The 25,975-nt window shown below is 35.6% G+C and overlaps 1 protein-coding gene across 2 annotated transcripts in view; it reads right to left on the bottom strand.

The window, feature by feature from the left end:
- Positions 1-417: 417 nt before the first annotated feature.
- LOC138695492 (hyaluronidase-like) overlaps positions 418-25,975 on the bottom strand; it is a 112,543-nt gene continuing 86,985 nt past the window's right edge. For both annotated transcript variants that reach the window (XM_069819806.1, XM_069819805.1), the window contains exons 3-6: positions 15,936-16,078; positions 14,469-14,644; positions 11,418-11,628; positions 418-8,049 (exon numbers count right to left, since the gene is read on the bottom strand). In XM_069819806.1, coding sequence (XP_069675907.1) covers positions 7,789-8,049; positions 11,418-11,628; positions 14,469-14,644; positions 15,936-16,078 — 791 coding nt within the window. In that variant the 3' untranslated portion in view covers positions 418-7,788. The remainder of the gene's footprint in view (positions 8,050-11,417; positions 11,629-14,468; positions 14,645-15,935; positions 16,079-25,975) is intronic.

Here is a 25,975-nt window from a genome sequence, read left to right on the forward strand (position 1 = left end):
ATCTTTGAGTTTTATTGACATTCCAACGAAATATGTAACAAGCTTCTCTGCTTGGCCTAGGGCGACCTTTATCATTGGCATGATTCGATTGATCTCAGGATATTTGCGTAATTTGATTGTGCAGGCAAATATGGAGGGAAGAATATAATACGTTAATAAACACGAACACATTTCTTTCAGAATTACTGGATGTCTTCCCCGCTTCTAGCACAGCAGTCAGAATGGAGTGAGACACATATTCGCACTGGATATGAAACAGCGGAGATGAAAACACTCAGCGGGTGATGGCGCAGCTGCAGAGGTGATATTAAAATTGATCAAAAGAAGCTGGATGCAAGGGAGTGAATGGATTGATCCAAGAGCTTCAAGACGAGTTTATTATGCAATAAGGATTCTGGGAAGTAAGGAGATCAAATGTAGTTACAGAATAGCACAATTTTTTATTTTACATTGATATTACGGGCAGTGAAAGGCTGTACATACTTACACTTATATATTATAAAATGTGAAAGCCAGCATAATAAATAATACATCATTACTAACATTGTTTTTATCAGACAACAAATATTACCTTTCGTTGTTCTCGTACTCATAAAATAATTTTACTTAGGTTGAACATAAAATAAAGTAAACTGCTTTTGTTTTCTAAAATGAAAACACAAAATATTAATATTTACAACTTAAAATTAATTATTCTAAGAATGGATAGCAGCAGGGAAACATTAGCTGCATAACTTCATAGCACAAAAACACAATTTGAATAAAATATTAGTAACACACTCCAGAGACAATAATACATATACATTCATAGCAAACTAGTCTTTCTGTAGAGTAGACGTCTCCAAAAGCGTACTCGCGAGTAAGCCCCTGAACGGGACCGAAGCCAGTACGTAATGAGCACGTTCCGCCTCACCCATCCCCACCTGTAGGCCTACTGTACTCAATGTTTATGCGCAAACGAAGAGTAGTGGCGGACTGCCATTATCACTGTGTTGGTCGGAGTGTTCCACCTTTTCACAATGTCTTCTATTCATGAACGTAGTACATTCAAGGATGAATAGGAAGAGAAACTTTTTTGTGTTAGTGGGGAGAATGTGAAATGCTTAATTTGTTCGAAAATTCTTAAGGGTGTGTTGAAAATCAACATGCGACGACAATACTCGGCTCTTCACAAAGAATATCATACAATTACAGGTATGCTGGACATGTGAAAATAATTTATTTTGGGTCATCTGTATAATTGTTGGTTATACATAATAATCAGTATATTGCAATACGTTTACACACAATTCCGCATGATAAACATAGTTTTTCGTTTAATTTTAGGTGAAATGCGCAGGCCTACTAATATTTTGATAAATAAAAAACAATAAAATACAACAAAAATCACACACGTGTCCTCAGTCTTAAACAAAAAAAGCTTCTTGCTATCTATGTTCTAGCTTGGAATATTAGAAAATCAATGAAGCCCTTTACAGAAGCATCATTTGTAAAATCGTGCATACAGGACGTTACTAAAATACTGTGTCCAGAACAAAGTCAAAGTTTAAGAAAATTAAATTGTTTCCAATTAGAGTTCAGAGAAAGAATTTCAAGATTTTAAATGTAATTGAATCTGAAATCGAAACCACAATTAACCAGTTTGTAGCTTACTCACTTGCATTGGACGAAAGCACAGATAGAAACGACAAAGCTCACCTTGTCATTTTCATCCGAGGAGTTAAAGAACACTTTAATGTGTCTGAATGTCTTCTAGATGTAATTACAAAATACAACTGGAGAAGAACTTTTCCAGGCACTGAAAGGCACCATAGAACAGAAGAGGTTGAATTTGCAATGGCTTGTGTCTATAGCAACAGACGGGGCTCCAGTTTCATAGTATGTCAAAATAATATACAAACGTATGATGTTTTTTATTCTTTTGATGTTATAATTTATAAACATAAGGAGACCGTTGCCACGATCCCCCACTGATCGCTTCCATCTGTTGAGGTATGAGTCCCTTCCCCTGCTCTAGCCTCACAGCACACTGTGTTCGGCCGGCAGCATCGAGAGCACGAATGACGATACGCTTTTTGGAGACCTCTGCTGTAGAGTTATGGAATCCCTGAATCGTCAAAAGTCAAAATTATACAAATAGATGTACTATTTTTTCGTAATGGTTATCCAAAATTGAAGTACACGAAAGGAAATTAAAATACCGAAACAAAATAACCATTAGGCCTACATCTTAAGTGTGTGATCATTTTAGAAGAATATAAATATTCGTAAGGTTTGGGATACAAAAATTGATAGGAATTCAGATAAATCCCAATGATCGCGTGAAACATCTACGCTCGAATTAAAATACATTAAATAGAGAAAAGATTGCGACGGATCACGTGAAAAACCATGTTTCCATGATACCACGAGTGACGTCAGAGTAAATCTTTCGTGTTAAAACGGTACCAATTTTTTTCACTTGTACCTCGAACAAAGACGTTCCATGTCATTAAAGAGAATAAGTTCGTTGTTAAATTAAATAGTTTAAAATAAAAGTATTACAATTTAAAAATAAAAGCAGTAACATATGACTATGCTGTTTTATAAAATACTACTATATGTCTAATGTTTCCAAACGTAGTAGAACATGAAGTAACAATTAAATACCATCGCTGCGCTTCCAAAATCAGCTATTTGTATTTAAACAAATTTTTCAGGAGAAAGATGAACGCATAATCACTTTTAATTCCCATGATTTTCAAGGCTACTTTCGGTATAATTTCAATAATTACATGAAAAATGACAAAGAAGCTTTGAAAATCATGTGACAATGTTTCCTTCTTTCCCTTGGGAAATCTGTTTAAATGCACACAACATATTTTGGAGGCGCAGCGACAATATCTCACCAGAATAAGGATCTAGCTCAACGTGAGAAAACTCTTACCTTAGATCCATGTTCCGAGGAGTTTTCAATAATTCTTTTCGACGTGTCAATAATTAAGAAGTATCTCAAACCTACATCACAGTCTTCCAATTTGCAGTACAATTTCAAAAATAATTTGAGTTTCTCGAATAGAAAAAATGCATAATGAACTACGTATTAAGATAAGCCATTTTTACTAGTATAAGGCCTCGATTATCTTTTTTTTTTTATCACCCCTTGAAAATGTCATTTGAATTAACATTATCCTGGAAAGTTGATCGAAAGAGAATGTCCTACAGGTAGGCCGTCACGATCACCAGGCCTCGATATTTTTCTAGGATTTTGTGAAAAGTTCAGTATATGACATATCAGTTAACGATTATGATCAATACTATTATTCCTAAATGATCCGTTAAAAAGCTGTAAAAATTACATCAGATTATGGCTGCAGCTTTTTGTCTGCCTGCAGAATAAATATTGCAAATTTATAATGGATTCTGTGTGTCCATGTACAAGTCCCTATAAAGGCGAACATTTTCAAATTATTAGCTGCTCCTGGCCGAATGATCTGCCTTCAATTGTCGCGATCCAGATTCGATTGCAAAGAAATTTATGGTGGACAAAGTGGGCGCGAGGAGTTTTCTCAGGGTTCTCCCTTTCCCCTCACCATTATCGTGATTACTTCATCATCATTCTCACTCTGAATGGGTCCGAGACAAACCTCCTGAACAAATAAAAATGGCTGAAAGTAAAGTTGTACACATTCGTGTTTAATAAAGACATTAAATTATAAATTACAACTAAAACAACTCTCTCTTTTTGTGGATGATATTTGTCATTTTTTGGAAATAAATTACTAGTTTCTCCAAAGATGTGTTATTTCAGTTGCTCTTTGCAGACTAGAAACCCTTAGAATAGAAGTAAAAAGCTTCCGAAGGTGCATGTGCTCTAATGTCCTTTCCCGAATACACTTTTGCCAATGAAGTTTTTCATAACTCTGTTATAAACAAGAATTATCAGGTAACTCAAAATACTCGTACTATCTCTACTGACTCTCTCCAGTACAAATAAGTAAAACATACACGAATACACACGCACACACACAATTAGAGAAGCATACTTATGAAGAGCATCTATGACTTTTCGCAATATCTTATTATGATTAGATTCTGTCAGGGATACAATGACACAGACGAAAATATAGTTTCTTCTATCAGATTTAACACTTGATATCTACATTTTATTTAAACATGAAAATAATTAAGTTAACCCATATGTGGGTAATTCGCGGCTATCAAGGTACGGTACTTTAAGCATTTGTCTGCTTAATATCAGATTCACTCCTCGTTTCCTCATTAAGGCCTGATTTATATGGGTTTAATAGAGAAGCCAGTAAGTATATGCAATCCAATCGGCATTTAATAATCACTTTTTAATTTAAAATCAATTCCTTATTTAGTCTTACCTTCATCTCTGCAGAAAATTTGGAAGAAATAACAGTACATGTTGGGAAGTTCAAGTTTATATACTCACCAAATAGAATTACTTGCATTTACAAGAGGTGCAGAGAATGTAAGTACAAAGAATGTCGGACGCATTCGTTACAAATTCTGGGAAGTAACAGGTGTCAAAAGAAACTAGCTTTATAATAAAAATAAACCCTGCAGCACTAGTACGACGCCACAACTACATGCACTCAAAAGCGTCGCACATGAAATAACATTATCCTGGAAGGTGGATCTGAAAAGGATACCTTACAGATAGGCCGTCACGATCACCAGGCCTCGGTTTTTTCCTCTAGGATCTTGTGAGAAGTTTAATAACGACTAGTATAAACTTTTACAGAGATTCTCTAGTCGCTTGTGTGATTTGCGATGGCAGTGAAACGAAACCAAGCTCCTTTGGGTGAGATCTACAGCCAACGGTGCGACGTTGAAATGTGTGCAACAAACTGAATGGACTCTATTTTCAGAACTTTCCTTAAACCATACAATTTATAGTTTATAATTAACAGCTACGTAGGAAAATTACAGCATTGAAACCCACTTGACAAACTGGTAATGTCGTCTTAACTAAAATTATAATTCTTATCGTACTGTGAAAACGAAGAAGAGAGTGAATCGACGTTTCTGAATATGCTTAGCGTCATATTGTAGCGCCGCTACAACAATATTTTGTTATTTTATTATTCCTTCCCGAAGGTTGTATCAAACGAAATAAAACACACAGTAGAAAAGAAAAATTACAGAATAATGTAACAAAATGGGACTAAATAAATTATGGAAAGCTTGACTATTTGTATACCTTATACTCCGAAGAATTTGGAATTGATAGGAATATATTATTAACTATTAAATGTTTAATACTGCAGGAAAATGGTTCACTTAATATGGACATTAAAAAAATTGTATTCTAGAATGTATTTTATTCTACGAAATATAAATATTCTGCATAGAACAAAGTTATTGACCACATTAGGAACTTATAAGGGCTGCTAGATAGTGTCATAAAGAGCACTTTAAGAAATAAAACGTACCTTCACAAAAGTTTTGGTTGCAAATTGTAGCCTAACCAAAGCTATCAAAAATCAACGGGAAATTCACAAATACATAACATTACGTTCAGCGTTCGAGATATTTTATGAAATGAAAAACATAAGCGAATTCTCCTATGACAGTTCAAAGGCCAATATCATTTTCTTTTCTAAATTGATTTTATTCTCCCGAGATTTTCGAAGGATCTCATCTGTTCTTCACGACGAAAAGCCTCGTTACCTTATTGCTATCGTTTTGGTACACGTGTTGTCTAACGTACGCTTCCATTGTAGTGTCTTTTTTCCAGTGACTATTTAATTATTAATAACTGTAACACCAAATATATATATATATATATATATATATATATATATATATATATACTTAGTGATGTTGTACCAATTAATGTACGACAATTACTAACAAATAAATGAACCAAGCGTAATGCGAGAAACATTTTGCATCTCTATTCTCAGTAAACAGAAAGAAGTCTCCAAAGGATAAAAGCATGGAAATTTGAGAAGATATTAACACATAAACGAACTTGTATTAACTACACGTATTTCTTGGAACAAATGTCTGAAACGAAGATCCCGCAACCGTAACACCAAACAAATACAAATAACCTCAGTGATGATGTAACGGTTAATGTACGACAATTACAAATAAATGAACACAATATGAGTAATGCCAGGAACATTTGAAAACAAAGTCGCATCTATACCCATGGCCTGCTACTATACAAATTGACGTGTTTTTTGTTTAAATTAAATTTGATTGAATTAAGTAGTTACTTAGAGTGGGAGGTTTTGAAATGAAAGCCCTGTAGCTTTGCACTAGTGAAATTATGGCGTCTATGGCTTAGTGCTAGTACGCGTGCAGGTCTTTCATCCAGGCAGCTAAGGTTCCATCCCTGGTATGATCGTTATAGAATTTGTGGTAGAAAAAGCGGACATTGTATAGAGTTTTTCCAGTGTACTCCCGTTTCCCTTTTCATTCCACCACACTCTGCACCTCCTTACCTGATTTATCAACAGCACTGGTTAAGGGTAGGATGAGTGACGTCTTGGGTGTAGTTACGTGTTTCCAATGGTTATATAGATTGTAAGGGTTTGGGGTTCCGGATCCTGGAGTTACAAGATCTAGTTTGGGGATGGAATTTTGCCCTGTAGGACTGAGGCAGGATGGTCCGTCTGTTAGCTCTGAATTCACGAATGCCAGCCTGTTGCCACTTCTCGGACTTAAGAGGACTGGGTAGTTCGAACGTATGGCTGTTGTATATGAGTGAAGAAATTTTATTATTACTCTTCAACTTTTGAATCTATCGATTTACAATTTTTAGAGCACATACGCAATATATCCAGGTATATTTTGGTTTTTATATTATCTTTCTACCTTATATACTTGATTTTATCTAAAAATTTAAACCTAAAAAATATTAATTAAATTTAAGTTAAAAAAATAGGTACTTTAGGAACATGTTTCTCAGAATCCCTTTGTACTACAAGTTCCTAAAAATTCAAAAATGTTTCCAATGTAGTCGACTATATTTCCGCTATTTTCATCACGTTATGAATATTTGTTCAATAAAAAAAATATTTTCCGTCCTGAAAAACATTTTTTTTTTAATTTTTCATATTTGTTCATACTTTTCTGCCTGTAAAATCCATAATAATTTTGAAAACTTTGTGAAGGTGCTCATGTTTTTTTAATATCATATGAAACGGAAGTATGCAAAATTTCAGCTTCCTATCGCCAGTAGTTTCCAAGAAAAATGTACCTAAAATACACATGCTTTTAACTTAAATTCAATTTATGTTTTTCAGGTTTAAAAATTTTGATAAAATCAAGTATGAGGTAGAAAGATAATCTAAAACCAAAATATACCCGCAAATGTTGTGTGTATACTGTAAAATTGTAAATTGAGCGATTCCAAAATTTAAGAGTAATAGCAAAATTTCTTCGCTTATTTCACGTACACACAACAGCCATTCGCTCGGACTACACAAAAGCCGATATCCAAGTCTAAGTATATGCATTCATCCCGGATTCGGCCTTCGTTAGGAAAAAAAAATGCTACCTACGTGAATTGCATCAAACTTAACACTGACGTGATAGTTCTTTTACGTGATATCCACTTGGCATGAAGTGTTAATCGTTACAAATTTATATTTTATTGACGTCAGACAGCATCCTCTGCTTTTAAGCAAACCACAAACACTGAAAGCCAGAAACCTTCTGTAACCTACTTCCTCTGCTACACCCATGTAAATCGGACCTTAGCACTTCAACGCTACGAGAGTTAGGTTGTGGAACCTCTTCAGCTGGAATAGAAGAATCCCCAAGTCTTCACTCGCCGGGTCTCCCGACGAGTCTCTGAAACAGATGTCTCAAGAATGACCCCACGCCGCCGCTTTCGGGATCACTCATAACAAGGGACCTTCCGGGTGTGCTGGACAATTTCTTGACCGTTGGTCCCAGCACGGTGTTCACGTATTTCTCGAGGTCTTTGCACCTCTCCCTTGAGTTTGTGTCGTTAGCACTGCCCCAGATGACCACGCCACCTGCTTTGAAGCGACGAGCCACGGCCAGCGAATTGTGGATGTCTTCCTGTAGATTACAATACAATGCACATTACTAGTTAGTGCCCAACATTAGGAAGGTTGCCAATGAAGTGTGCCCAAATTTATTATAATTATGTGTGTAAGTACAGTTATTTTATACTTCTCATTTTCTTTGCGTGGATAGATGCACACAGAGACAGTGTGAGGGACTATAGAAGACATCTTTGCATACTCACATCCGTTGTAGTCATCGTGCTGTCAATACTCCCACCATTTCCTGTGTTACATTATACAGGGTGTATTTAAATTAATGTCAAATATTATAGGGACGTATTCCCATTTATCAAACATAAAAAATGCAGGAGATTCACAGAATCCCTTTATTGCGTGGAACATTTAAATGGTTTGTGGTTATGTGATTATATGGGTTTGGATGTTTGTATGCTATGATCTGTGTGAAATAATCGTTAAAAGTTGTAATCTTAAGGGATGATATACAGGTTTCAGCACTAAAATATTAGGGAAATTCAATTTCTTTCTCAGCAACTAATGACTCTTTCACCTTGCAATTTGACATGCTCAGTATTCACTGCTTCTTCAATTATAGACTATTTTCAGATTTATTAAAAGTTTCATCATTACTGTATGAATAATTATCATAACAAAAAAGTGGCCATTTTTGTGTATTGATGTGCCGTTTTTATGATAATGTCCACAAATATGAATATTTCTGAGCCATTCTTTTTTCTACTTATTCCTTGATGTCAAATGAACAATATGAACTACAATCTTTGAAACGTTTACAATAGAAGTATTTTTTAAATTTCTTATGAGAAGTTAAATTTTTAATGTTTTTAGCTCATTTTTTTTAAATAAACTGTAAATGTTACAGCAATAATAAAATTGTACTTCAGCTTGTTCACAAGTATGGAAGACAGTTGCATTAAACATTTTACTGCGGTATCTTAAAAACATACCGAGTTATTACAAAAAGGTTTTGAAAAACACAAGTTACGGGAAATGAGCATTAAATACACCTTATGTGTGGAAAGCAAAATAAGCGCACGCCGCATATTTATGGTCATATTTCCCAAAATATTGTATTTATCGTAAACATTTCTTCACTGACGAGGATAAATGCCAAATCTTCATATAAAAAATAAACTGAAAAATGACTTTTTTGACATTAAAAATATATATACCTCCTTAATCTTTCTTTAATAGTTAGTTTCAAATAATTAACCGTACGTACTTGTTGGTGAGAATCATCTTAGAATAATGATAATGCAAAGAACTGTATCTTTTAATTTATATCGTAACCAGTTCAAGAAAATAAATACAGCATTCGCTGCTCAAGTCTCTAGAAATGTCTTGAATGTAATACAAGCGGCAATCAATAAGTTTCAAGACTGCCCTGAATGCAGGGATCACACACGACATAGGAAACAGAGTTTATCAAGAACCAAGGAAACGCCTGGAATCTATACTATATGCATCACTTCAATGGCAGAGAAGAAGACCAGCCATAAGGCGTATATGGAGACATTCCAGGAAAAATCGCAATAGGTCCTTCAGATGTTTGCACAAACTTAAGTGTAGAATAACAATAGGAGTTTTGTCAGGATCCATCTGTGCTTATCTATTAACAAATATTATTAGTTTACAATATTTGTCACATTTATTTAGTTTTTAACGTTTTCGGCTTAATTCAGCCATTTTCAGAAAGTTTATGCCTATATACATGAAAGTAGTACATGTGTATGTGATACAAATAAATAAACGAATTAAAATAAATCTCTGTAGAAGAAAGGTGAACATACAATGGATTAAAACATTACTGTATTAAAACAGGGCTATGTGAGCCATAATCAAAGTTATTAAAAATTATTAAATACTAAAATTAAATTAAAAAATGTGCGATGCAGTTGCAATTGAAACAGGTTGGTTCATCTGTAGTGATGTCCAGATCTGACTAAAATATGGGGTTGTCTTCCTACCTCAGTGTCTATAGGGATGTCTCCACAGCACTTATGATATTGATTCACCATATTTTAGTCAGATCTGGACATCACTACAGATGAACCAACCTGTTTCAATTGCAACTGCATCGCACATTTTTTAATTTAATTTTAGTATTTAATAATTTTAATAACGTTGATTATGGCTCACATAGACCTGTTTTAATACAGTAATGTTTTAATCCATTGTATGTTCACCTACTTCTACAGAGATTTATTTTAATCAGTTTATTTATTTGTATCAATACACATGTACTACTTTCATGTATATAGGCATAAACTTTCTGAAGATGGCTTAATTAAGCCGAAAACGTTAAAAAACTAAATAAATGTGACAAATATTGTAAACTAATAATATTTGTTAATAGATAAGCACAGACGGATCCTAACAAAACTCCTATTGTTATTGCATCAGCTTATCGGCCCTCATCATGCATTTCAAATCAAGTGTAGAAGCTTAGTTCTTAAAGACAATCTGACGCTGTTTGATAGACTGACTCAACGGGCATGGAAAGAATGAGTGCATTTACAGTATGTTTAACCCTACAATAATACAAGTGCAATTCTATTGCACCTTGTACATATACCGTGATATTCAAACTTTATTTATTTTTCAGCTAATGAAATATTGCGGGTTGCATCAATCCGCTGCCGCTAGGGGGCAAGATGCGCATAGTGTATTAAAGAAATGGTGACTGACATTTTTCCCGAATAGGTGCCACTTAAATGTTATTTTAGTGGTTTATTTTACGACGCTTTATCAACGTATATGGTTATCTAGCGTCTGAAAGATATGAAGGCGATAATGCCAGCGAAATGAATCCAGGGTCCAGTGTAAAAAGTTACTGACCATTTGCTCTTAATGGACTGAGGGAAACTCCCGGAAAAACCTCAATAAAGTAACTTGTCCCAACCAGGATTTGAACCCGGGCCTGCTTGTTCCACGTTCAGGCATGCTAACAGTTACTCCACAGCGGCGGACCACTTAAATATCCCACGATAAAAAGAAGTTAATATAAATATTGGTCTAGAAAATCTTAGTTTCTACGATAGGAGGGATTTTATTGTTTGCAAAATTCAGACATTCAATAAGCAATTCAGCAGAATAGGTCATTCAATGAAACAAGAGAAAGTTTAACAGAAACACAAAAACAAAGTAAAACAAGACAGAACACTTTGTAATGTTACACAGAGTTGAAAATGATCTTCTTCTACTTCTAAACATACTCAGCCTGCGTTCCATGCTTTGTCGTATTCATCATGCTGACCACATGTTATTCCCGTAATTATTGGATGATCGTTTACCTCTGTTGAAGCACGTGAATATGAGGCCAGCAGTCTGTTGGCCGCGCCATGGATTTTATTTGATTTCATTTAATTTAAGATTTGTATTTACCTCCGACAGGAACTGGTCCACGTCGTGGTACTTATACCAGACGTATGCGTTCACCGTTGGCTTGGAGAGTCGCGGAACATTGTTTGCGACCCTCACCGCCTCGTTGAGGCGTCCTACTGCGAACTGCACGTGCTGGTCCGTAGTCATGCGCAGCTTGGACAGGTATAGTGATGGGTACACGGCATCGCTGGCGTCAAAGAGCCACTGTATCCTGCAGCAGACATATTTGTTAGAGTACCTGATTCACACATCACCTTACAGTAGTGCATTCCACCAACTAACATAAATTTAATATATTTTGAGACAGTCATTCCTAAAATTAGATCTTTATGGGGACACTATGGTGAAATAATGGTGAAAATTAAGAAAATACACTTAAAATTTATTGTGACTCTATTTAGACTGGGCTCAAGAAGCTAATTAATTTATATTCCCATGACTATTTTCAAGCTTTTGAGCCAATATATTTTTTATACTTTAGACTTGAGCTACATTAGGCATTGCAGCCCGAAAGAGCAGAAGCTCGTGTTCGGGCGCAGTTCAGATCAGTTATACAAAATATATCACAAAATTAAGAGAGTTCATTGAGCACAATAACATTAATAAATTATAAAATATATACAGTATGTAATAGGTAATAGGGTCTATATACAAATAGAAAATACAAAAGTACATGAATATTAGAGTATCAATTTTTAACTCAATTAGCTTAAACAATTAAATAATTAATCTGATTTGTTTCTTAAATCTATGTGTGTTAAGTGTACTTAGCTCAGGGTAAGCTCTAATTAATGCATTATATATTTTGGGTCCAAAATTCATCCTGTATTTTAATCCAGCAGTTGTGTGGCATTTGGGAGTATTTAAAAACAAACTGTAGTTTTGTCTCGTATGGTATTCATGAGGATCAAATTTAAATGTATTGTGATCTTTATGGAAGTAAATCACCAATGTTTGTTTATAAATTTGTTCTAGATTTGATACACCAAATTCCTGAAAAATTAATTTTGTTGGGTAATCAAAAGTTTTATATAGACAAATTTTGATACATTTTGAAAACCTTGTCACAAAGAGTCTTTTTAGTGACATTAATATAAAATGTATTTAAAAATATTATTTCAAATCTATTAGCCCTAAGGGGGCCAAATTTTGTACAGATAATACTATTGTAGGCATGTTTATGTAATTCAAAATTCATAAATTGTCGATTAAAATTGCAGAAGTTTTAAAAATCACGTAAGTAACTCCTTAACCGCTACATAAGCCTGTTAAAGACTGTTATATACATTAGCGTGCGAAACATAGTCTACTTTTAACACTAACGCAAAAAGTATTGGGTTTTTCAAAAGTAAGAGGTAATTTTCATTGCTCACATTTCCTTCATTTTCTAAACAATTTTAAAAATTCTAGCACTGGCATATTACGCAAGAAGAGATTTCTTGCAACACCACCCATCGCCATAACTTCATCGTAGATGTTGTATGTGTCCACCATTTTATTCTTATACAAGTAACATCATCTCTTTATTGCTGTATACAGCAACTCTGAGTTCGTGTTCTGGATTATCTTCTAGTGTGTGTGATGGAGTCCTTCAATTCATCCATTGTCGTTGGTTTGCTAAAAAATATTCTTTCCCTCAGATAGCCCCACAATAATAATCTGCTGAGTCAATATCTGGCGATCGTGCAGGCCGAGTTACAGGAAAGTGCCTACTGATAACACGAACACTAGAACAATCAGAAACAAACAAAAACGTTGTCATGGTGATGAAAGAAATCCTATTTCTTGAGTAATAAGCCAGTTCCACAATTTTTAAGATCGTGTAGAAAATGTGAGCAATTAAAATTACCTCTTAGTTTTTAAAAACCCTATATTTTTCAATACTGACTTACAACTATTTGCATCGATTGCCAGTTGTTTCCCACCAGATGTACACGTCAGCAATCGCAACCGATCAAAAAAAAGCGACTGAAACAATGCCACATCTACTTTTAAAATGACAGTTTTTGGTTAAGAAACGTACACAGTTGAAATAAATTGCTTCAAAACTTAATTTATGGATAACCATATTAAACAATTAATAATTTAATGTAATTGTAAAAGACGTGAGGACATTTAGGTCCAGTAAGCCATGCCTTCGTCTGCTTTTAATGTGATAAAGTCTGACTATTAAAACGAGTGAAGAAGTCGAGGAAATTGTTTCTATACCAACACCGACGAACCGCTATCTAAAAAACAGTGTACGACACGCATGTTGAACATTATTTTATTTTGCTCGTAAGGTTTTACCTACTCATCCGTGGCCTCTTTTCGCAAACATTTCTACTCGCAAATTAAAATGTCATTTTTTATGCTTGTATCGTAAATAACTATTATCGAAGCGATTACTTTTCATTTGTGGCTTGACACTTGAAAGTGATGTAAATGGTGAAGTATATCAGTCCTTTCTTCACTGGTTAACACGCGCGCAAAAATGTGAAAATGAATTTACAACTGCGGATCTGTATTTCTCTTCCAGAAAATGCCCTATAATACCTATTTGTGGGCGGAGGGACTAATACATAATAGTTTTTCAATGAAAATCATAAACTATTCTGCATTTCATTTATTGTATTCCATAGATCTTAAATTAGCAATGAAGTTTTAAGATGTGGAACAAGTCAAAATTTTACAAAATTACAATTACAATTACAATTTTTACAATTTTTTTACAATTTGTACAATATTTTACAACTTTTACAATTTTACAATTTTCTACCATTTTTTACAATCTTCTAAAAAGATTACCTTTCAATTCAATTTCTGAAACACGCGCATAACATACGCTTGCATGGTCGGCGTAGACTACGTCATTATCGAGCTGTAACCTCCTGCGCATAACATCGGTTAATAAAATAGAATACACACGATTGTATTTTTATTTCGTTATGAACGGAATATAATTGAACGCAATTTTAATATGTGTTATACTTATTGTTATTTGGCATTTGTGTTCAGGTTAGATTTGCCAGTGTTTTTTTAATCCCTCTATAACTTACTCACAGCACTTACTCATCGTTCTCGTGCTGAACCTCTTTCGGACAAGCGGGCTGCATGTTCTTAGGCGTGTAGTTAAAACAGTAGGGAAATGTGTAGTATCCCCACTGGCCGTTAGGGCGCATCTGTTTCAGCAACTCCAGTGTGGATAAAAGAAACTCGCGCGCTGCCTTCTCGAAGCGACGTGACGCCTGGAACAAGTTACACAAACGTAACAACATAAATTAATACTCACTCTGTGAGGATGTTTTATTAACAAACAAGAGATACGCTTTGAAATCACTTATATTTATTTGAAGTTATTTGCGTAAAACGAAATACAACGAAGAAAATTGTGAGTTTTTAATATTCGCTCTATCCGAATAATGATTTTGAATTATGTATTTTATTTATTCGCCTGTGTACAGTTATTTCTCTTAAAATTAATGGACAATATCTTCATATTCAGTATCTACGAGTTATTTCGTACGCTAAAGATATACATGAACTACAAGAGTATACGTACTGTTACTTCAAATGAGAACTCATTGACGATCCAGTTATGATCAAAGCCAAAGTTATATTTTGTGACACCAGATGACGCATACCGAATTCATTGAATCCCTGTAGTCTGAAGGTGAATCAATATTTAACAGCATTTTTACCGCTACGCGTGATGGAAATGTGGTTCCTTTCTTCAACTCTCCACAATGTGGAAATAGCATGAAAATAAGTCTGGGCTGCAAGGGAGGAATTGTAGTGTTTCCCAACGAAACTCGTCCCCCGTTGATGTGAGTTTTAGCATTTTCATGTAGTAAAATCTCTCTTCTTGTCAAAAGGCAAAGGCTGGACGTGTACTCTTAATGTTTTGTCTAATATGCCCGAGAGTATCTGTAAAGTGCTGGGCATTATTATTTTGTCCATGTTCCAGACATTACACTGGCAATGGGCCTCGATAATCGAAAAAAATATATTCTCTCTGGACTTCCTTACGAAGAGATCCATGCAAGACCAACGGGAGTGTAATTCAAAATGATGACACCACTTACTGTATGTGTATGAAAGTTGGGTGATTTTCGATAACCTAACAATGTTGAGATAAATTTGCTCAAATAAGCAAGTAAATAAAGAAAAGATTAAACACGTCTCTTCTTCTACGTGTATTCTTTTAAACGTATGAGAAGCAATACATAAGTAAATATGCAACAGCGATTATAAATAGGAAAATATTATACGAGTCTCGAATTCGGGACCTCTCCATTATCATTTCCACATCTATTCACTGAGTTATTGCAGCTACGTGAAGCAGTAAGAAATTAGGCCTACTAGAAAGACGGCAGAGGGTTAATATTTTCTGCCAATAACTCGGCTACCTTCGAGAGTTATACAATTTAGTTTTGCTGTATTTCGTTTTACATGATCAGATGCCATCAGAAACAGTTAATTATATCGGTGATCCAAAAGGCTGCCTTCCTCTAATTATTTCCTGGATTTGTGACTTACCGCTTCCTCTATCTGTTGTGGCGTCCACCAGAACGGATGAAGACCCTTTTCAATCTCACGGGAAAGTTCGCGGTAAGGAAGTAGAGACGCCCAGTTTTGCCGCCAGATGGGACGCCAGGCTTCGAAGTCGATGACACCCAAACCTGTGGTAGACAATCTCTTATTAGTTAGGATTTTATGTAAAGATACTTTCAACTATAGAATTCATTCAGCGTCGTGGACTGATCATTGCTTTAGTCAAGTCGGAAACTCGTCATTGTTTTGCATCGAGTCATGAACTCGTCATTGCGTTAATTAAGTCGGAGACTCGCCATTGTTTTATATAGAGTCCTACACTCGTCAATGTTTTAATTAAGTCAGGGAAACGACATTATTTCACATATTTCACATCGAGTCCTGGACTCGTCATTGCTTTAATCAAATCGGGAACTCGTCATTGTTAAACGTCGAGTCGTGCACTCGTCATTGCTTTAATTATATCGGGAACTCGTCATTGTTTTACATCCAGTCGTGGACTCGTCATTTCTTTAAGTCGGGAACTCGACATTGTCTTACACTGAGTCCTGGACTCGTCATTGTTTTAGTTAAATCGAAAACTCGACATTGTTTTGCATCGAGTCTTACACTCGTCATTGCTTTATTTAAATCGGGAACTCGTGATAGTTTTACATCGAGTCCTGGATTCGTCATTGTTTTAATTAAGTCGGGGATTCGATATTGTTTTACACCGAGTCCTGAACTCGTCATTGCTTTAAGTCAGAAACTCGGCATTGTTTTAGATTGAATTTTGAAATCGTCATTGGTTTAAGTCGGGGACTCGTCATTGTTTCACATCGAGTCCTGGATTCGTCATTGCTTTAATTCAGAAACTCGGCATTGTTTTAGATTGAATTTTGAAATCGTTATTGGTTTAAGTCGCGGACTCGACATTATTTTACATAAAGACCTGGACTCGTCATTGCTTTAATTATGCCGGAACTCGCCACTGTTTTACATTGAGTCCTGGACTCGTTATTGATTTAAGTCGGAGATTCGTCATTATATCCCACACAGTCGAGAATTCGGCATCGTTTTACATCGATATTGTCTTCCAGCGAATGGGGAACTTGTTACTATCCTGTATCGAACGGATAACTCGTCATTATCTTTGAACGAAATATTGTTTTCTACTGGAAGATAATTATTCTCCAAAATAACTCGATTAAAGGTGATAACTAAAATAATTTTAAAAAAATCACTGGCGCAAATGAATGCGAGAGATTTGAGACATTTTTAAAACAAATATTTTCACTATGTCAACAGATTTATCTCTCTCTTGGGAACAGTTAACGGTATTTAAATACAATTCAGTAATATACTGTGGCGTAGAAAGAAATCGTTTTTGCTACTAAACTATCTTGAAGTGCAGCAAACGCAGTTTGTCCACTCAAAACATCAGCCAATTGCTTCTTACGAACTACAAATCATCGTTCATTTTACACAACGGATGCACTTTTTCTTTAATTTCTAAAGAGAGCATGTAAGTTTATATTAGTAGGTACTGTTACATGAAACGTAATCGTTCATTTATTGTTGTATGTTTAATGGCAAGTTTTTTAACTTTTGAAGATCATTTTAGCACGCATATTTAGAAGGTTTCTACGGTATGAACTTGCGGGTGACAATAATAACAGTACCCTTACGTTCAGTCGCACATCCTGCTAGCCATACTGTAGCAATTACTGGAGATGCACTCAATTCCCTTCCATAATACACGAGAGAATAGAGAACTGGAAGGATTGATTGGTAGATGTCGAGATAAACTGATGTGTTTTATGCGTGTGACAGGGACAATGTCTTGTTTACTGCCGCAGCAGTCTTCACGGAAATGACTGCTGCTGCTGCTGCAGCGAAGGATTGATAGCATCGGCTCCAAGAGGCGACGTCCTCTGGAACGACGCCCGCGTCGGACATAAAGTGGCAACTTAATCAAATTAAGAGGAACAAGGATTGATGAGCTCCGTGGCGCTGCTCCTCTGTCTGCGTATAACAACGTCGGAGGGCAATCACTCAAGACTCGCATCCCGCATCGATTATTCCTTCAGAGGCGAACAGTTCTCTCATTCTGTTGTTGCTATGAGATGCCGATGTTGTATCTTACAATTAAGTTCCTATGTCGTACTACAGTTCAGAAGAGCTATTTTCTTGTAATACCGCTTTTTTCCCAACTTTACCAACATTGCAGTTACGCTATGTAGGCCTAAATGCTCGTAGATTTTACTTAACGCTGACTTGTTTCTATACAAACTCAAAAGTAATATTACTGTTAGGTTATATGTAATATAATAATAATAATAATAATAATAATAATAATAATAATAATAATAATAATAGTTTTATTTTCCCTGGCAGAGTTAAGGCCATCAGGCCTTCTCTTCTACTCAACCAGGATCAAATCACATACAAAAAAAAAATACATACCGGTATACAAATATTAACATAAAAATAATAATAAACATAATTAAGTTAAAAAAAGAGATTGAATACATATACACAATCAGTATTAACTTTAAAATAACAATAATAAAAAATATATATAATAAAAAAGAGACTGAATATATAATCACAAACAGGAAAATACATCTAGTATACAGTATTAACTTTAAAAAAAAGAATTAATACATATGAATATAATCTCACAAATAAAGGAATAGTACAATTAGTATGATCAGCACAGCACGTGTTACATTGAGACAATGACAATTACCTAGATATAAGTGTTAATGGAAAAATAAAGTAATGACTGTGTAAAATAATAATAATAATAATAATAATAATAATAATAATAATAATAATAATAAATAAAATTATACCTAAAAAACTAATTCTTTACATTTAAAATATATCTAAACAACCTGAGTGCTATTCATAGACATTTCGCTAACCCGGGCTACGAGCGTGCTAAACAGGATTCATATTATATCATATCGCTGACACTGGTTTATGAATACGAAAAACGTTAGTTCGCTGATCATCCACCGAAAGCCCGCGCTAAGAATGTCTATGAATACGACCCTCTAATTTTAAACAACTGAGGACTAAGACTACCCCTGATTTCGAGCGGAAGCGAATTCCATGAGCGGGCCGTGGCTATTGAGAAAGAACTTGAGTACAGAGATGTGTGATGACGTGGTATTGATAGCAACAGATTGTGCTGTGAACGTGTATTTCGATTATGATGTGAAGCTAGGAGAGTAAACCGAGAGGCAAGGTAGTTGGGTGTGGAATCATGTACAATTCGATATAGCAGGTCGATATACGTACATAGTTATTCAAAAGTGAAGAAAGATTTTAAAGTTCTCTAATTTTGTTAACAAATAATTTTATAGAGTTTGTATAGCGCTAACCTTCTATGCCCAAGGTTGCGGGTTCGATCCCGAGCCAGGTCGATGGCATTTAAGTGTGCTTAAATGCGACAGGTTCATGTCAGTAGATTTACTGGCATGTAAAAGAACTCCTGCGGGACAAAATTCTGGCACATCCGGCGACGCTGATATTACCTTTGCAGTTGCGAGCGTCGTTAAATAAAACATAACATTTTAAAATACAAATAGAGTTATTGATAAAAAATTAGATTTATTCATTTAGAAACTATCTTGCGGAATATCTACAATTTTTTCCAAGATTCCACAAAGACGAATTTCAGTGTTCATACCTCAACCCAATTAGAGTCTGTAATCTTCTCAGTGAGCTGGAATAATTCCTATTATGTTTACGATAACACTGAATAAGACCAAATTGCAAATGTACAGGCAAAACCATTATTTATGGTGTGAATTTAAAAAAAATGACAGGGGATTTGTAGAATCCCCATAGGCCTAATTGCATGGAAATTTTCAGTGATTGGTGGTTGTGTGATTGTATGGGTTTGCATGTTTTGCAGGTTATGATCAGGCTTGGGCCTAGGGACACAGAGTAACCAATATGAGGTTTAGAGTACACGGAGTATAAATGACGTCATGACCCGTGTGCAGTCACCCGACTGCAACAGCACAGGCTGGTCCGTAATGTGCATTACCGTTGTGTGTATAGCTGCTTGGCTGCGGTACGTGTAACAGGCTTCGGCGTAGGAACACCTGATTGAAGGTTACAACTCACGTTAATACTTTAATGGTAGACATTTATTGTCTACACTAGTAATGTACTGTATATACTGCATCTGTACAGGGTGAAATATATTTTGTAGCGTACTGTGACGGACTGTTTACATGTTGAGACACGAAGTAACGGCGCGCTCCATCTTCCACTCCACTCGACCAACACAACACTATGGTCCGTGCGTTCTGAACTTCATGCGTTTCTGTGCCCAGGACAGAAGCCTGGTTCTGATGCACAGCAGATAAATTAAAGATCATTACGCATGTTATATTACTTACTTACTTACTTACTTACAAATGGCTTTTAAGGAACCCGAAGGTTCATTGCCGCCCTCACATAAGCCCGCCATCGGTCCCTATCCTGTGCAAGATTACTCCAGTTTCTATCATCATATTCCACCTCCCTCAAATCCATTTTAATATTATCTTCCCATCTACGTCTCGGCCTCCCCAAAGGTCTTTTTCCCTCCGGTCTCCCACCTAACACTCTATATGCATTTCTGGATTCGCCCATACGTGCTACATGCCCTGCCCATCGCAAACGTCTGGATTGAATGTCCCTAATTATGTCAGGTGAAGAATACAATGCGTGCAGTTCTGCGTTGTGTAACTTTCTCCATTCTCCTGTAACTTCATCCCGCTTAGCCCCAAATATTTTCCTAAGCACCTTATTCTCAAACACCCTTAACCTATGTTCCTCTCTCAGAGTGAGAGTCCAAGCTTCACAACCATACAGAACAACCGGTAATATAACTGTTTTATAAATTATAACTTTCAGATTTTTGACAGCAGACTAGATGATAAAAGCTTCTCAACCGAATAATAACACGCATTTCCCATATTTATTCTGCGTTTAATTTCCTCCCGAGTGTCATTTATATTTGTTACTGTTGCTCCAAGATATTTGAATTTTTCCACCCCTTCGAAGGATAAATCTCCAATTTTTATATTTCCATTTCGTACAATATTCTGGTCACGAGACATAATCATTTACTTTGTCTTTTCGGGATTTACTTCCAAACCGATCGCTTTACTTGCTTCAAGTAAAATTTCCGTGTTTTCCCTAATCGTTTGTGGATTTTCTCCTAACATATTCAAGTCATACGCATATACAAGAAGCTGATGTAATCCGTTCAATTCCAAACCCTGCCTGTTATCCTGAACTTTCCTAATGGCATATTCTAAAGCGAAGTTAAAAAGTAAAGGTGATAGTGCATCTCCCTGCTTTAGCCCGCAGTGAATTGGAAAAGCATCAGATAGAAACGGATCTATACGGACTCTGCTGTATGTTTCACTGAGACACATTTTAATTAATCGAACTAGTTTCTTGGGAATACAAAATTCAATAAGAATATCATATAATACTTCTCTCTTAACCGAGTCATATGCCTTTTTGAAATCTATGAATAACTGATGTACTGTACCCTCATACTCCCATTTTTTCTCCATTATCTGTCGAATACAAAAAATCTGATCAATAGTCGATCTATTACGCCTAAAACCACACTGATGATCCCCAATAATTTCATCTACGTACGGAGTTAATCTTCTCAAAAGAATATTGGACAAAATTTTGTACGACGTCAACAAAAGTAATATTCCTCGAAAGTTACCACAGTTGGTTTTGTCCCCCTTCTTAAAAATAGGTACAATTATGGACTCCTTCCATTGTTCTGATACAATTTCCTTTTCCCAAATAGCAAGCACAAGTTTATAAATTTCGCCATATAATGCACTTCCACCCTCTTGTATTAATTCTGCTGGAATTTGATCGATACCTGGAGACTTGTACTCTTTCAGATTTTCTATCGCAATTTCGACTTCTGAAAGCGTGGGTTCGGGTATAAATGGCTCAGCAGTTTGTATTTCAATTTCGTCCCGATCATTTCTATTTGGCCTTTGTACATTTAGTAGTTGCGCAAAATAGTTTTTCCATCTGTTTAGGATTGATGGAGAGTCTGCAAGCAAGTCACCATTCTCATCCTTGATCACGTTTATCCTTGGCTGATATCCGTTCTTAAATTCCTTTATACCCTTATATAAATCTCGAATGTTTTTATTCTTACCATTTGTTTCTACCTCATTCAGTTTTTCCTTCAAGTAATCTCTCTTTTTATTCCTAAGTGTACGACTTGCTTCCCATCTTTCATTGAAATAATTATCTCTCTTCTCCTCAACTGGATCCTGTAAGAATTTCAATTTTGCCTGTTTCCTTCTTTCTACTACCATGCAACAATCTTCATCAAACCACGGTTTCTTTTTCTTAGTTTCATGATAGCCTATGCTCTGCTCAGCTGCAATTTAGATACTACCTCTGATATTTTCCCACACGCTGTTAACATCTAATTCTTTCTCAACTTCGTCGGAACTTTCTAAAGTGGCAAACCTATTCGAAATTGCGACCTGATAATTTTGCTCAGTTTCCTCGTTCTTTAATGTAAAAATATTGAATTTAGTAATATTAACTTATTGCTCTACTCGCTTGGCTACTGATAGTCTTTCTCTTAATTCTCCAATTACCAAATAATGGTCAGAATTACAGTCTGCACCCCTGAAAGTTCGAATGTCTACTATACTAGTGTGTCTCCGTTTATCTACCAAGATGTGATCTATTTGGTTTTGTGTCAATCCGTCTGGAGAAGTCCAAGTATATTTATGTATATCCTTATGGGGGAATGTTGTACTTTTGACAATTAAATTTTCGACGTGGCAAAGTTGACTAATCTAACTCCATTGTCACTACTAGCTACGTGTAGGCTCTCTTTTCCAATAGTTGGTCTAAAAATATCCTCCTGTCCTACTTTAGCGTTGAAATCCCCCAATAAAATTTTCATGTGATATCTAGGTAACTGATCAAAAGTATGTTCCAATTCCTCATAGAAGCTATCCTTTATATGGTCGTCTTTCTCTTCTGTAGGAGCGTGAGCATTTGTAACTATGATGTCGCATCATCTACCCTTAAGTACTAAATATGATAACCTGTCACTGATAAATTCGACCTTTTTTACTGCTGATTTTATTCTTTTATGAACAAAGAATCCTGTTCCTAATTGGTGATTATTGTTTCCTTCCCTATAATACAACTAATCTCCTATTTGTGATATGCCATTCCCATCTAACCTGACCTCTTGTACTTCCACGAAGTCTATTCTATATCTAGCTAGTTCTTTTGCTACTAATGTTACCCCTCCTGTTATGCATGTTATATTACTATGAGTTATTTTATTTATAACCATTATGTTATGTTGCGCTTTCTATCGGTCGCTACTGCTAAGGGGGAATGATATGTTGCCGGTTTCATCGGCGCGCTCCCTTTAAGAAGCAACACTCTCATAGAATAATACACAAATTATAACGGGCATGTTTCCTGACTAGGTACCCAATTAATACTCGCTTGGACCGCAAAAAAATTAGGATATCATGCAAGAACTTCAATTACAACCAGTCACACAGTTTATAAACAAGTACCAGCTGCAGTGGAAAAATCATGTCCAACGAATGAATCGGAATAGACTTCCAAAAGCCATGCTTCAATACCGTCCCCAAGGGAAGAGATCTTTAGGAAGTCAAAAAGGGTGAGCTTAGAATGACTCACTGAGACCGTAACGGGCCTTGGACCTTAAACGTTCCTCGTTAAACAGAAAAACTTAAATTCACTGAAGAATAGTTGGAATGTTTTATTTAATTTGCTACAGCAACAATAGTCAAACAACAAACAGAAGTTTCTGTGAAAATAAAATAATAATAATAATAATCTTTCCTGACTTTTAAACTCATTCATTCACTCATAGCTTTCTGTCCAAGGACAGGTCTTTCACTGCAAATCCAGCATTCTGCAATCTTTTCTATTTTCCGCCTTCCTCTTAGTTTCCGAATATGATCCATATGTCTTAATGTTGTTTATCTGATATCTTCTTATACCCCGAACTTTTCCCCCTTCTTTCCATTCATTCCAGTGCAGCCTTCACTACCCAATTTCTTCTTAGCCAGTGACCCATCCAGTTTCTGTTACTCTTCCTGATCAGTTTCAGCATTAGGCTATTCTTTCTTCACCAACTCTTTGAAGCGTGGCTTCATTTGTTATGTTGTTTGTCAATTTCACTCGCTCTATTCTTCTCCAAATCCACATTTCAAATGCTTATAGTCGCTTCTCTTCACTTCGTCGTAATGTCCATGTTTCTACCCCATATAGTGCCACACTCCATACAAAACGCTTCACTAGTTCTTTTTCCTTAGTTCCTTAGTTCTTTTTCCAGAGGTCTGCAGAAAACGCTCCTTTTTCTATTAAAAGCTTCATTTGCTATTGCTTTGGCTTCCTGGCAAGAGCTCATGTTACTACTTACGGTACACACCAAGTATTTGAAGCTGTCCACTTGTTCCACTGCCTATTTTGAATTCGCAATTTTACCTTAGTTACTTTTCTTCATATAGCCGTGCTCTTCGTCTTATTTGCATTTATCTTCATCCCTCCTACTGCTCACAGCTGTCCTTTAGCTCCAGTAGCATGTCCCATAATATCGTCTACTCTTCTGCTAACAACGCCACAATTAACAGCAAACTTTATGTACAGTAGTGGCAAAAAAACCGAACCGACCCTTGTAGCTGATTTCAGAGTCACCGATTCAAATTTTGCTAGTCACAAAACACATCCATCTTGTATAATTAATTATAACAATTAAATTTGTTGCATTTGTTCTATTCTTATCGTCTTTTGTTTCCTTCAGTGCCTCAAATTTACAGACGAAAAAACTTTGAGAGTTTTATTTTCATCTGGCATCAATATTACATTTCTACCTCTATTCGGCAAAGATAACTGCGTATTTTTACATTAAATAGCAGTACATACCTCTGGCTTCACTATCCATATTGAAATTACCACAGTTTGACACAATACACAGCACAGGATTCTTGTCGGTCCGGTTTTTTTTTCACCACTACTGTACTTTATTCGTCTTCCTCCTATCATCACCCCTTCCGTGTTCTAAAACTAGTACTTCACTAAATCTCACAAAACGATGTAGAACAGGGTGGCTGATTAAGGACACCCTTTCGTACTCCTCCCCCTATTCCACTTTCCTCCGACATTTCTTCTCTTATCCTGACTTTTATCTAAAGTTTACTGAATAACCTCCTCTCTTTTCAATGCATATAGCCTAATCTTATAAATTAAAAATAATCCCGTAGCAAAACACGCAAAGCCTTCTTAAAACATTTATTATTTAAGAAATTATGCAACTTTTATATTTTGAATTTCAAGATATAACTGTACAATAATCAATATTCGCGCTTTAAAAATAGGTATGAGAAAAAGTGAGAGGAGATTCACAGAATTCCGATCATTGCGTGAATACATCTTTTGTTTATTATTTGAAATTTTTGTAAATATGCTCGGTGTTTTTTTTGACACTACATAAATTCTCAATTTCATTTCTTATTATTTTTGTTTATCCATGTATGTGAAGATATTCTGTTTGGTATTGGGTTATTTCTGGTTAGTAATAATTATGTCCTTTATATCAGTCTTGCGTGAACTTATCAAATAATGTAAATTGGATCACTTAGACAAGTCCTACGGTTAGTACTATAATTAGGCATGGAGCGTGGCCACGCTGTCTACCATCTCTATTCATCATTCAGTCATCAAGGAGTGAGCAAGAACATCCAAGACGAAACTGTTGCCTACATCAATTCAAATTCAGTACTTAAGAACTGAGCTTCTGACTCTTGGGAAGTACTGTATGTGACAAAGTACCTGATATTTATGAAATCTAATATTTCTATACTTGGAAACAAATGCAAAATGATTGAGCAAGGTGGCTCAGTGGTAACGCAGTAAACTCGCATTTGGGAGGTCGCGAGTTCAAACCACGTGGCCGGTCAATAAACCTGCAATATTGAAAATCT

The sequence above is a fragment of the Periplaneta americana genome, chromosome 1 (assembly GCF_040183065.1).
Source record: "Periplaneta americana isolate PAMFEO1 chromosome 1, P.americana_PAMFEO1_priV1, whole genome shotgun sequence".
Lineage (NCBI taxonomy): Eukaryota > Metazoa > Arthropoda > Insecta > Blattodea > Blattidae > Periplaneta > Periplaneta americana.